We start from the raw sequence: 12586 nt of genomic DNA, 5'->3' as shown, positions 1-12586 counted from the left end.
TGATACTATCAATACTATCAATGTTTTACTCTTACTCTTATAAGCTTATAATAAACGTCACAGTTTTTCGCTGTTCTTGAATTATATGGAATCGACTCACGAGGTTTTACTAAGTGGCTGACAATATTGCGTATTTGTACTTCAAAATAAAACATTCTGCATCAATAAATCCGTTTCTAAAAGTATTGATAGTCGCTTAATACAGCGTTTCTTTCAATATATGGCATACCTAACGTAATAATTTAATTTCATAATTTACCTATATTTTCTAATTTTTAATAATATATGAAAATGACACTTAATGGAGATATCATATCTAAAATAAAAAAAACCTACTTAACAACATAAAATATGACCAATCGGCATCATAATTTAAAAGTGAATTAATTTGTCTGCCTTTTTAAGCAGGTAGCAGTGCTTCCCGAACTTGTCCTGACCGCACGTAAGTAATTTGAACCAAATAAGCGCAGTGTTGCATTGTATAACTGATACATTCATTATATATAAATAATCTGTATTTATTTAATCAATGTATTTACTTTGACAATAATTTATGAACATATTTACGAAAATATAACCCATTTTGAAACAAAAACAAATAAAAATGAAAACATATCAAAATATGCAAAAATATGCAAAATAAATGTTTTAATATGAGTTCTCTGTATCATAAAACACATTTTTAGTTTACTCTGCTAATTCTTATGAATCTTATGAAAATTATGCAAATGCTATAAAATCTTAAACATGGTAATAGCCATATACATTTTACATAGGTATCGAAATTATATTTATTTTACTCAATCAGGATGAACTTAAATTCAAATTATTTTACATATATTATTCACACACATCAATCTAAATTTTGAATACATTTTATATGTAACTGAACCAATAAACCATCTAATATTTTATGAGTAACCATAATATAACTACTATACGTTGTTTCTTTAATTGTTTTGGTTTCAATTTATTTGATCCTCAGTTTAGATAGGCACTTATCTAAAATTGAAGTCTCGTTAGAAACATTGTTGTCCTCGCGTATTTGCTTACATTTTTTTTTGTGCATAGCTGCATGAATATGTAGACACTCGCTGTTGCAATACTGCACAGTCTTGCATTTAGGACATTTTTTTGAAGCATTAATTTCTTCGCATGCACCACATATTATGGGCAGTATGTTAGTTGATTGCACACTCCGAGCATATTTATTTCCAACCACCAATAGTATAATATCAAGGTGTGGCATGCTATCCATTCCTTGTGTCATATAAGATACCATCTAGAATTAAACAAATGTATCATTGTTGAAAAATTTGAATCATAATCTTTTACAGTAAAAATAAGAAACTAAACTATTAAAAAAGATTTTATTTTAAATTAAACTGAAAATTATATTTACTTAAATTAATAATCATATAATTAATAAGTAGTATAACAAAGTATATAAATTATATGTACTCATGTATATTTATGGATTAATTTACTTAATACTCGTCGCCAGTCAAAACCATAACCAAGCAAATATAATATGCACACAACTACACAAGTAATATTATTATTGTTAAACTGTTTTGTAAGTATTTTAAAAAATGAAAATAATTTAGAAAGAAATCAATAAGATTAATTTTATTAACTTTGACTTTTTTTTAAAAACTTTTAATATTTTACATTTAGCACAGTTATTACTCATGGGTGCATTTGATTAGCTTAATAGTTACAGGCCATCAGACCTTTGATATAATCAATTAATGACGTACGGGTAATCAAATCTAAAAATATATTTAAAATCATTTATACAACTGAACAGTTATAAAAAAAATGAGGATTTCCTTTAATTGAAAAACACGAAGTAGGATACCTATTATTAATCAAATACCCTATTCTACACAATTAAACATAAAACAAATATGAAATTATTGATTTTAAATGAGTAGACTCAATTGTTCTAAGTGATTGAAATTGGTAATCAATAATCATACAGTTGAAACTTTCAATGTTTTGACTAGAAAACTAACTAGCATTAACTATTCAAAACAAATATAAAATTAAATAATTAAAGATAAATACTCTTCTAAAAAGTGTAGAATCCTTGAAGGAAAACTTTACGATACAATCATGAAGAAACTGTTCCAAATAATTATTGCTCTTGGATATTTTCTGTATAAACACAGCCTTGGGATCTGTCTGACTTGTATTATCACTGAGCAAAAAAATTCACATTTTATTAAGTACATAAAGGTATTGTCTATTTTAGATATAAATTACTTGGGTTCAGCAAGTTCAAACAGAATAGTAGCCAGATAATGAAATTTAAAAGACAGCATTTCTTTTGTACTCGTGTGCTCTTCTTTCTTGATGAATATACGCCTGCTCATCAAGTGCAACACTTCGACAATCTTTAATGCATTACCATTAACCAGAAAAACAGGAGGTAATTCAAAAACCACTTTCACTGGATGGATATTAGTCTGAAATAAAATAATAATACTACGATTATGTACACTTTATTTATAATAAAACAATATCGATCCAAGACCCATCTTATAGTTGTTAATCAATACCATCGTAACAAATTTGTAAAAAAGTTCAGCCAATGCGGGTGGCAACTTTGGTTCGCTGCCAGTGAACTCCGGTAATGTGTAATATGTAACTTCTTCTCTGGGCACATAGTTGTTGATAAATGTTGCACATTCAAAATGGCCTGAGCATAAACATAAACACATTACAATATGAAAACATAGTATTATCGGCAAGTTTATAGGTAGGGTATACCTGTATACAAATCGCATACATACCATGATCAGCGGCCATTTGAGCCGGGGTGCGGTCAAGGTAGTTGGTGACACTTCTCATAGCGCCAGATTTCAACAATAGCTTGCACACCTCAATGTGGCCATTAATTGCGGCCAAATGCAACGGTGAATTTTGTTGTTCAAATTGTCCATAGTTAACTTTGGAGCCCTGAAATCGAAGAAAGTACCAGTGTATGAGTTTAATCATGAAGAATAAATTGACAACACATTACACATATTATATAGGTACGCCTTCTGCGGAACCTCCACGGAATACAGATTGCGTGTAGGTATTTAACCAGGTACGGATTCAAGGGAGAGTTTAGTGACATTAGCCCCTCCTCGTCGGACATAGTATGTAATATTATGTATTTATTATTTATATAACAAATAATGAAGTTCATACAATCATATCTGAATCATATGTCCTAAAACCCAAAAATTTAAAATACCATCAATAAAATTGCTAATATTGTAATCAAATCTAATCTATAATGTTATCTATAATCTATTACTACGTTGTACTAAGATAATAACTGTATTTTTCTCTGGAGTAGTTTAGCCCTGTCCATTTCAAATGTATAGATGCATGCCTATTTGCAATAATGACATTATATATTTATATATATATATATAGGTTAGGTTAGGCATATGCATATCTATACCTATGAGTCAAAGATAATTGTGAATTCGAAATGCAAAATTAAAAACAAATGAAAGTTATTTAGGCGTTTATTAAAACAATAGTCTGTTCGTTATGAGTCTGAAATGTCAGCAATGTAGTGTAGGTCAGCTGATATACAGATTTTTCCTCAATAGTATGGGGTTTCTATTTTGTCTTAGAAATAATAATCATTTAAAACTTCTACAAAGGCCTCATTAAATCTTTATAATAAAGTGCCGTATAAACTGTTAGTATAAAAATATAGTAGGTATTATATTAGTATAAAATATGTTACAAAACACATATTTGACACAAATACCTACAGCTATAATATGTACGTCATAATTTATTTTTAACATCGAAATTTCATTTATAGTATTTTTACTTCCAACTTTTGAGGTGATTATTATATTAAGTATTTTAAATATTATAGTTATTAGCATTAGTGTATTATACCAATATATTCTGAATACATAATTATTTCTCAGGGTCTTGGAACTTGGTTATTTGAGTAAAACAAATAGAGGAGTTATAATGAAGATACAATAAATATGGATATAATAATATATATTAACTATGTTGACTAGTTGTACAGGGTGTTGGGATACAGTTCTCAATTGCAGACGTTTAAATTCTCCTGTATAATTTGTATTATTATAATATATACCTAAATAATACAATCCTTTCAAATAAATAAATAATCTAATACAATTTGACTTGTAATAAAAATATCGATTAAATAATTGTAAGTGGTATATCTATTTGAAATTGTTATAATTACACACCCAACAATCAACTAAAATTAAATAACAAATTTGATTTCATCTACCGATAAGTAATTTTGAACTATTAAACTTTATGTTAAACTACCATTTTTCGACTATAATAATGTATATGAAAAATGGTAATACTCTTAAAATTTTAAATAAACAAATAAATAAATAAAAAATGATATTATGTTTGGCGCGAAATTCAAACACAATTTTTTTTACTCTCGCACGTTATTCGTGTGAATGTCCGTAAAATGGAAGGGGGGGAGGTTTTAGTACTACTCACTTCGCCCAAGAGCCATATGGCGATCTCCAAACTGCCTCGGTGCGCCGCGTAGTGTATCGGTGCCAGGCCATGATTGTCCAGTATGTTCCACGTATAAAGGTTATAGTTAATGAATATCTCCTGGAGCCTATTTAAATCGTTGAAGTATATAGCCTTAAATATCTCGTGGCTCAATTTCATTTCGCATAACGTCTTTGGACGCGGAACCGAAAACGTAATGGCACACGGACAAAACGACATTGGCGCCTACTGGGCGGCAAGCCGGCTAAGCGATCGATAAATTCGAAAACGAACGGCCGTCAGCACTCGAGCGCAACAGTGTACGACACGGATGTCAACGCAGTGTGCAACAGTGTCCACGGGCGGGATGGGTGGCGCGGGGTTACCATAAAACGTTCGTCAGCGAAACGCACGGACTACGCGCCAACAACGCATCGGATTGTCTGAGCAAAACAAAAATTACTGCGGTTAAACGGCGTGTTGACAAGATCCCGCTACGTAGGCGCTAGTGCTGCCGCCACCGTTACAAAAGACACAAAAGCTCGTATTGTAGTGCTGCCGCCCCCTCGCCCACAACGTTCCCCCAGATCAGGAGTCTCCGCTCGAAAAGCGTTTTCATCGTTATCGCCTTATCGACAATTCGATTTTCGTTTCACTCTCACTCGTCGTTGACCACCCAAGGTGATACATAATACATTACATACACACAGTACACGTATATTGTATACCTAAACATATATTATAAATTATAATATATATATATTTATACAAAATAATGTTAGTTATAACTTATTTAACCTTATAGGTACAATCGGTGTTTACTAGTTTAGTCCACAAGACAATTATTTAATCTAGTCCCGGTGTTTTTCAGGTAGTACACTAGTTGGGTACCACAATTTTTCAGGTACTACTCTAGTTGGCTACATGCAAAAAATCATTTACCTTCCCATTTTTGCAGACTTGGGTCTGTGGGTCTGTCAGTGAACTACAAATTAGAACAAAATGTTTCTTTTTTGAGAATTCGTTCAGCTGATATTTTAATAATAATTAAAAAATTGATTAATAAATTTCTAATATACTTATATAGACAATAATTATTACAGTATAAATGTTAAAAAATATGAAAAATGTATTTGTATTCTCTAGTTGGTTTTTATGATATTTTAATTTTTAAGTGAATTATTAGCATTTTGAAATATATATACTTTACATACTTATAACTCGCTTAAAAATTGAAATATCGAAAAAAAACCAAATGGAGTTCTTACAATCTTACATAAGAGTTTGATAATTAGTCAATTCTCTCTAATATCAAAACTAACAGCACACTATTGTCTATTGAAACTAGTGAACGAAAATTTGGTATGTTGTATGAGAGTAAGACAGAGACAACACACCCTGGTGCTACGTCTTCTAAGTTAGTTGGTGGAAAGTATTTTTAAAATTCAAAAGTTAATAGTTATCCTTTTTTTGAAGAATATAAATAAGCTTAAAATATTAAAAAGTAAGTGTTTATGCACTTTTGCATCATTCATTATAATTTAAGTATAATATCAGTAATTATAATAAATCAAATTACATTTATAGATATCACATTAGCCACATGATAAGTGGCGAGTAGATTCAATAATTACGTAGAACTTAATTTAAGTCATTAACTCATAACTCATACGAAAATTGTTTTAAGAATATAACTTATAAGTTAAGCAAAATAAAATTTTGAAGCTTCCCAATTCTCGTACCTATTTATGTTAGGAATAATAATGGTGTTAAATATATAGTGTTTCGTATATGTAGGTGTAGGTACAAGGAACTTATTCATTTCTAATAATATGTTTATTATATTTATGTAGAATATTCTATATAAAAAACTACATAGTAAATATCTATTATTTATACCTAGTTTATGGTTCTAACTTCTACGTCACATTGTATGGTCGAACATTAAAAGTGCATAACGTGGACACTTGGTTCGGTTGGGTAAAAATTAAGATTGCAGAATGCGGACACTGTATACTATTATATACTTATATACTTAATATAATACGAGTAGTTTTTTATTTCTATAATTACAATTTAATTCAGTATATAGTTATAGTTATAAGAAAAAAACTTTGAGTAGCCATGACCAATTATATTAAAAATGTCATTAAGTTTAAATACCAGTTAGTATTTCTAATAAATGACTAATTTAGTAATTTGGTAGTATAATTATAATTTATAAATAAACAAGAGTACCAAGTATCTAATGTTTGGTTGTTACCATCTAACCTGTAAATTAAAAAAACTGATTTTATTTAGCTTTTTTACTGATAAATATATACTATTTATAACATTTTTAGTTTACTTTTAAGTATACAATAATAGCTGATAGGCCATACCAGATTAACACATTATTACTTATTGAAAAAAGAAGATCCTCCAAGTTGCCCGACCTGCAATTATCCTGTGACGATTAAACACATTTTAACCGAATGCAGGAATTATGAACTACAACGTCAAAAATATAAATTAACGAACCACCTATCTGAAAATCGATGCTCCGGTACCCCTTATGTACCTAAACGTCTAAAGGATACTGAACTACACACAACAATTTAGAACTGTACTGATTATTCATAATTTTGTTAATCTATATTCTAATCATTGTTTTTTTTTTGTATTTTGTACATTGTCTAAATTATAAAATTGTAAAATGATTCTTCAACAATATTGTAATATTAAGGTAAGTTTCCTGTACAGATAAAATAATTATACAATACAATATAGTTATACATCAACATACTAATGTTATATTCTTTATGTACATAGTAGTAAAATGTGTCCGCCTTCTGAAATGAACATTTTTACCACATCGTAAAAATACAAATGATATATAATAATTTTTGTTATAAATTATAAAATAATTGTGTTAATACAACTTTTTTATGAACTACAGTCAGTTTCAATTAATATCGCAGTGTTTGCACTTGTGTCAAACGCACGAAACTTGTGTAATTCGTTTGGGGAAAAACACCCGTCTACACTCAACCTATTATTTTTTATTTATTACACTCATTAACTCAGAAATCATGAAAGAAAATCAGAAGACAAGTGCTTACTTATTATAATTTCATACTTGTTCCTACTTCCTTCTTTCCAGGTTATTATTTCGGCTGAATTAATACGATAAATTATGCACCATAATTTGGTGACTATATATTAGACATTTATACACTCTGTAATTTGTGTATGCAGGAATACTTTATGCCAATTGAATTCGTCATTTTACCTATCAGATATTTTAGGGACATTTTATAATCTATACATAGTCACTTCTACAGATCAATCTAAAATTTGGGGGTTATTGAATAATAAGAACAAATTGTAATAATTGAACAGTTTTGGAAGAGCAATATATTATTACAATTTATCTTAGGGAATTTGAGAGTCACAATTCAACTATCACGAACATAGACATAATTTTTTTCACGAACAACAACTCAAATTTAAGAGGACGCTATACACGTATGTTTTATCTTCGTCTTACAAATGTACAACATAGTGTAAACGGTTTTGATCTGGACAACTATACACTGTCTGTATATTTATAGTAGAATTAAGAAAATTCTAAAACTCATAGAAAAGAACTTTATTTGTGCTGTAGCGTTTTTATTTATTTTTTAATAGCACTAACCAATAATTCATAATAATTAAATGAAAAAGTAGAACAACACATTTTAATATTCTCAAACTGATAACTTAAATTTCATCTATGTTATCCAAATAATAAAAACACTACGACACAGAAATGTCTTCCCTATGCGTTGTGAAATGTTTTTAATTTTGCAATAAATACAGAAGGAGTATTTATAATGATCCCGCGCAAAGCAGTTTTCGTTATAGTATACATTTATAAGACTAAAACAAAAGGTGTAACGTCCTCGTAAGTCGTATTCGAAATTTCAAAAATTAAATTTAAAATACGTAAATCTCGATAATTGGTTGAAGTACATGTATAATAATTCCATGATTACAGTAATTGCAATTTATTATCTCCTATACGTAATTTAAAATAACTATCGCAATCGTCAGCAATGGCATTAATTTTTAAGTTTTTTTATGGCAGGGGGGGGGGGACAAGTTAAAATTCTTTTTTAAAAAAGGTGGAAATTTGTCTAACTTGTAACTTTTTGTTTATAATTCAAGAGGATAGATTAAACACTAACTAAAGGTACAAAAATTAATATTAATTTTGGTATTCTTAAGCAGCATTACTTTTCATTACGTATTTTTTTCACAACAATTTACACAACCTACATACAATAATATAATACTTAACATTAATGTATTATACACCTAAATTCATAGTAATAATACACAAATATATACTGTTAACAACAATAGTAGAAAGAATAGTATCTATCGAAGTAGATACTAGAAGTATATGTACCTATATTATATAAAAATTGAATAATTGACCTTCAAAAATTTAATTTTCAACAATAATATTGTAATGCATCAAAAATAATATGATGAAAAGCATTGAAAATACCGAGCGTTATAATATTATCAGGCCTGTATACAATAACCTTCGAGTGGACGGACTGCTTCAAGTGCATACCCTTTCCGCGGCCCGAATGGCAAAACTAAATTCGGCAACAACAATGGCGTTCAACAAGTACTACAGCAGGTGGCCAATATTATGGAAAATATTATATGTTTCTGCACGCACACACATTTACCACACACATTTATACACGTACCTCTCGATCGGCCGGCCTGGTTGTCTCGCTACCAGGGACGACCCGTGGAGGGGCTGTATAGGTACCTACTACCTGGTACACCAATAAAAATGTCATCCTAATTGCGGTCCGAGATTTATTGGGGAATATTAACTATTTCTGTATTAGTAATTATATTAGATTTTCTTCTAATTGTGAATTTGCGTGTAGTAGTATTTATAGTGAAAATGTCTTTGTTTATTATAGATTCTAGGTATTTTATTCTATATTTTACCTACACAATTATATTTGCACGGGTGCTGTACGATACACTGTATGAAAAGACTTACAGCTATTAATAGAGTTCATTACATATTATGTAATAGTCTTTATTATTAAACAGTCAAGGATAATATTAATGGTATGATAAACACAACTTAATATGGTAAATATTAATCGAGGTACTATTCGGATATTATAACATATACCTACCTACATAAACCGGAGCTATAATACCCGGATTAAATCTTTCGTATAATTTGGGACACTACCATATAACGTGCAGCCACTATAGTATACATCATATATATTATTAATATATATGTACCTTAGATCATACACAATGAATAGAGCTACTGCCAAAATATTGAAAGCCAACATAACTCAAGCAAATTGGGGTAGATGAGCACACGACCAATTTAAAGTTGAGTGATTCATTATTGTCAGATGACAAATATGCAGCGAGTACAGACACACGACACTCATTCTCAAAAGAAATCGGTCCCCATGCGACTCATCAATAATGATATCTTCAACAAGTTGTACGCGTTTATAATGCAATAGCTCTATCCATAATATAATATAATATAACGATCTAAGGTGCATACCGTTCTACCTCGTCGAATGCCGACCGATCACTGTAGCGTGGCGGGAGATTCGGCACCCATGTGTTCGTGTATCGTTATTATTATTATTATTAAGACGATAAATAAGTAAACATTAAAAAAGCCGAACTGTTTTCTACTTGTCACTTTTAATGAAACCACTCCGTTTTCTTCCACTTAAGTTTTTTTCGCTTTCTTGTATTTTGTATAATATTTAAATTTATTATTTACATTATAAGATTGTTGATACACTATACTGTATCGTGATCCCCATTTCAAGTTATTTTTTTGTCATTATTTGTTGCTATTAACTGTAGTCACCAATTAGAATTGGAATCACCATAATTATTACTATGGTATAGTACATTAATTTATTATAGTTCCTAAGTCCTAATAGCCAACTATAGATAAAATAGGTTGTCTATAAATTATATTATATAATCTCTGTCGGCCTATTATAGGATATTATCATAATATATATATTTAAAAACGTTTTCTAAATACTGTGACAATATAGAATGACATTGTCGTCCTTGACAATCAAGTGACCTTTATGAACTTGTTTAAAATTTGAATAATTTAAATAAGTTAGACGTCAGACACCACTATCTATAATCTATATAAGGGATATTTTCTCACGGAACTAGAAAGAAGTTAATTGAAAAGAATATATTTTATACATATTATTTGTCATGTTTGAAACTCATAAATAAATTAAAATGTTATTTAAACAACATAGTATGTATATGGATGAAACAGAATTATATCGTACATTAAAATATAAATGTTTAATTACATTAGGTTCTTGTATATTTTGGAACACGATACCGTCATTATAATATTGTATGATAATTATGATTTAAAAAATAACAATTTAATATTTAAATAGGAGCGGTTGATACTTAGATAATTTTTATTTTAATCATTGTGATGAATTTGTTGGACCATTATGTTGTCAAAGCAATCACGGTAACAGGATAGGTATATTAATTTTTTTATAGTTTTTTATTTGTATTTGTGTAACATAACAATTATGAAAATAATACTCCCCAAAATTAATGTTTGAGTTTCAACCATATGAAGTCGTTTGTAAGACTGAACAGATTCAAAAAATAGCTACACAAATATAAACTAAATGCAATAAAATATATTACGTATTTTAAATGATGAAATCTAAATTAAAAGTTTTGTATTTTCAAAATGTCCTGTTCAACAAATGTGATCCGACTATTAGTCGTTTGGTACCTAATAGGTACCTATATAAGTGGAAAATTGAACAGCAACATAAAGTTAGTTTCTTATATTACATTATGAGTATGAATGTATGATATACCTACTTACCTAACAACGTCGCTATAACTATGTATTTTATACTTTTATTGATTTTATTACCTATAAGTTGTAATTTCAAATGTTTTTTTTTATAAGTTTTATTATCCGACGGCCGTATGCCTATATAGATAGTACCGTCTATTTCCTGATACATACCGCCTCAATAATTTATTACATAACTTAAACTGTTTCAACTTTCAATCCTATGTCTTATAATATTATTAAATATATTATATTATTGGTACTCATATAATTGGTTACTGGTTCGTAAAATGTAAATTGTAAGATTAATTGAATTAATTTTTCGAGTTTATAGAGTTATGTGAGTTATATGGAGTTCACCGAATATGCTGTATTATATACCAATTCTCCTCTGAGAACAATACGTATTTATAGCTGGTGGTTATTTTAAATAATAATTTCAACGTATAGGTGCAAATTAATTTTGAACAGATATTGTGCTAATTTTTAGTTATTATTCAATACAGTAGTTACTTTTACTTCTATCGAAATAATTCTATTCTAGGGTTAGCATTTATACCCTTGTTAGTATAACAATTTTTATACATAAAATGTTAACAAAAATTGATATTTGCAGACTTTAACAGATTAGACGTATTATTTATATAATTTATATTATTTTATAGCAATTATAGAGGTAAAACACTTATTATACAAATTAAGAATCAAAACATTTTGGAAAACATCTCATATACTTTTTATAAATAATTTATAAATACAATCATTACAAAAAAACTATTTGAATTCGAGATGAAAAATATCACGAAATATATTTTTACTTAGGTACCATATAAAAATCAGTTTTGATAGTTATGACTTATAAAAATAATAGAGATGTCCATGTCCTAAAAAATGAATAGTTATATTTTATTATGATGATAAGTGTTTTTTTAAATTATTTTATCTACGGACAAATAGTCCAATTTCAAATACAATTAAAATAGTGTCATAGTGAAAATTGTGAATAAAGTAACAGTAAGTTAAATATACACTGATAAGGCTAATCAACATATAAGAACAACTAGGATAATATGTACAATAATTATACCAAATGCATAAAATAATAACTATAGACAATAAACAATAAAATACAAAGGATAGGAGTGTAATTTACTAAAATTGATTATTCTC

General features: G+C 28.6%; 1 protein-coding gene across 1 annotated transcript; it reads right to left on the bottom strand.

Moving 5' to 3' along the window:
• Nucleotides 1–872: 872 nt before the first annotated feature.
• Nucleotides 873–4830, bottom strand: LOC111042738 (ankyrin repeat and MYND domain-containing protein 2-like). Its single transcript, XM_022327444.1, has 6 exons — nt 4516–4830; nt 2799–2964; nt 2565–2704; nt 2269–2471; nt 2071–2203; nt 873–1282 (listed from the first exon to the last, which is right to left on the bottom strand). Exons 1-6 carry the CDS (start codon nt 4753–4755, stop codon nt 971–973), a joined length of 1194 nt encoding a protein of 397 aa, XP_022183136.1. The 5' UTR covers nt 4756–4830; the 3' UTR covers nt 873–970.
• Between the last annotated feature and the right edge of the window lie 7756 nt (nt 4831–12586).

The sequence above is a fragment of the Myzus persicae genome, unplaced genomic scaffold, assembly GCF_001856785.1.
Source record: "Myzus persicae strain clone G006 unplaced genomic scaffold, MPER_G0061.0, whole genome shotgun sequence".
Classification (NCBI taxonomy): Eukaryota; Metazoa; Arthropoda; class Insecta; order Hemiptera; family Aphididae; genus Myzus; species Myzus persicae.
Note: the sequence above shows the minus strand (reverse complement) of the source record. Positions and strands in the feature narration are given on the sequence as shown.

Bases quoted from the DNA above. Each gene is read 5' to 3' on its own strand.
- LOC111042738 (XM_022327444.1), bottom strand. From the start codon at position 4,755: ATGTCGTTTTGTCCGTGTGCCATTACGTTTTCGGTTCCGCGTCCAAAG. The intron at 2,965-4,515 runs GTGAGTAGTACT...CTTCGATTTCAG, and splicing joins CCATATGGCTCTTGGGCGAA to GGCTCCAAAGTTAACTATGG. The intron at 2,705-2,798 runs GTATGTATGCGA...GTTTATGCTCAG, and splicing joins TCAAATGGCCGCTGATCATG to GCCATTTTGAATGTGCAACA.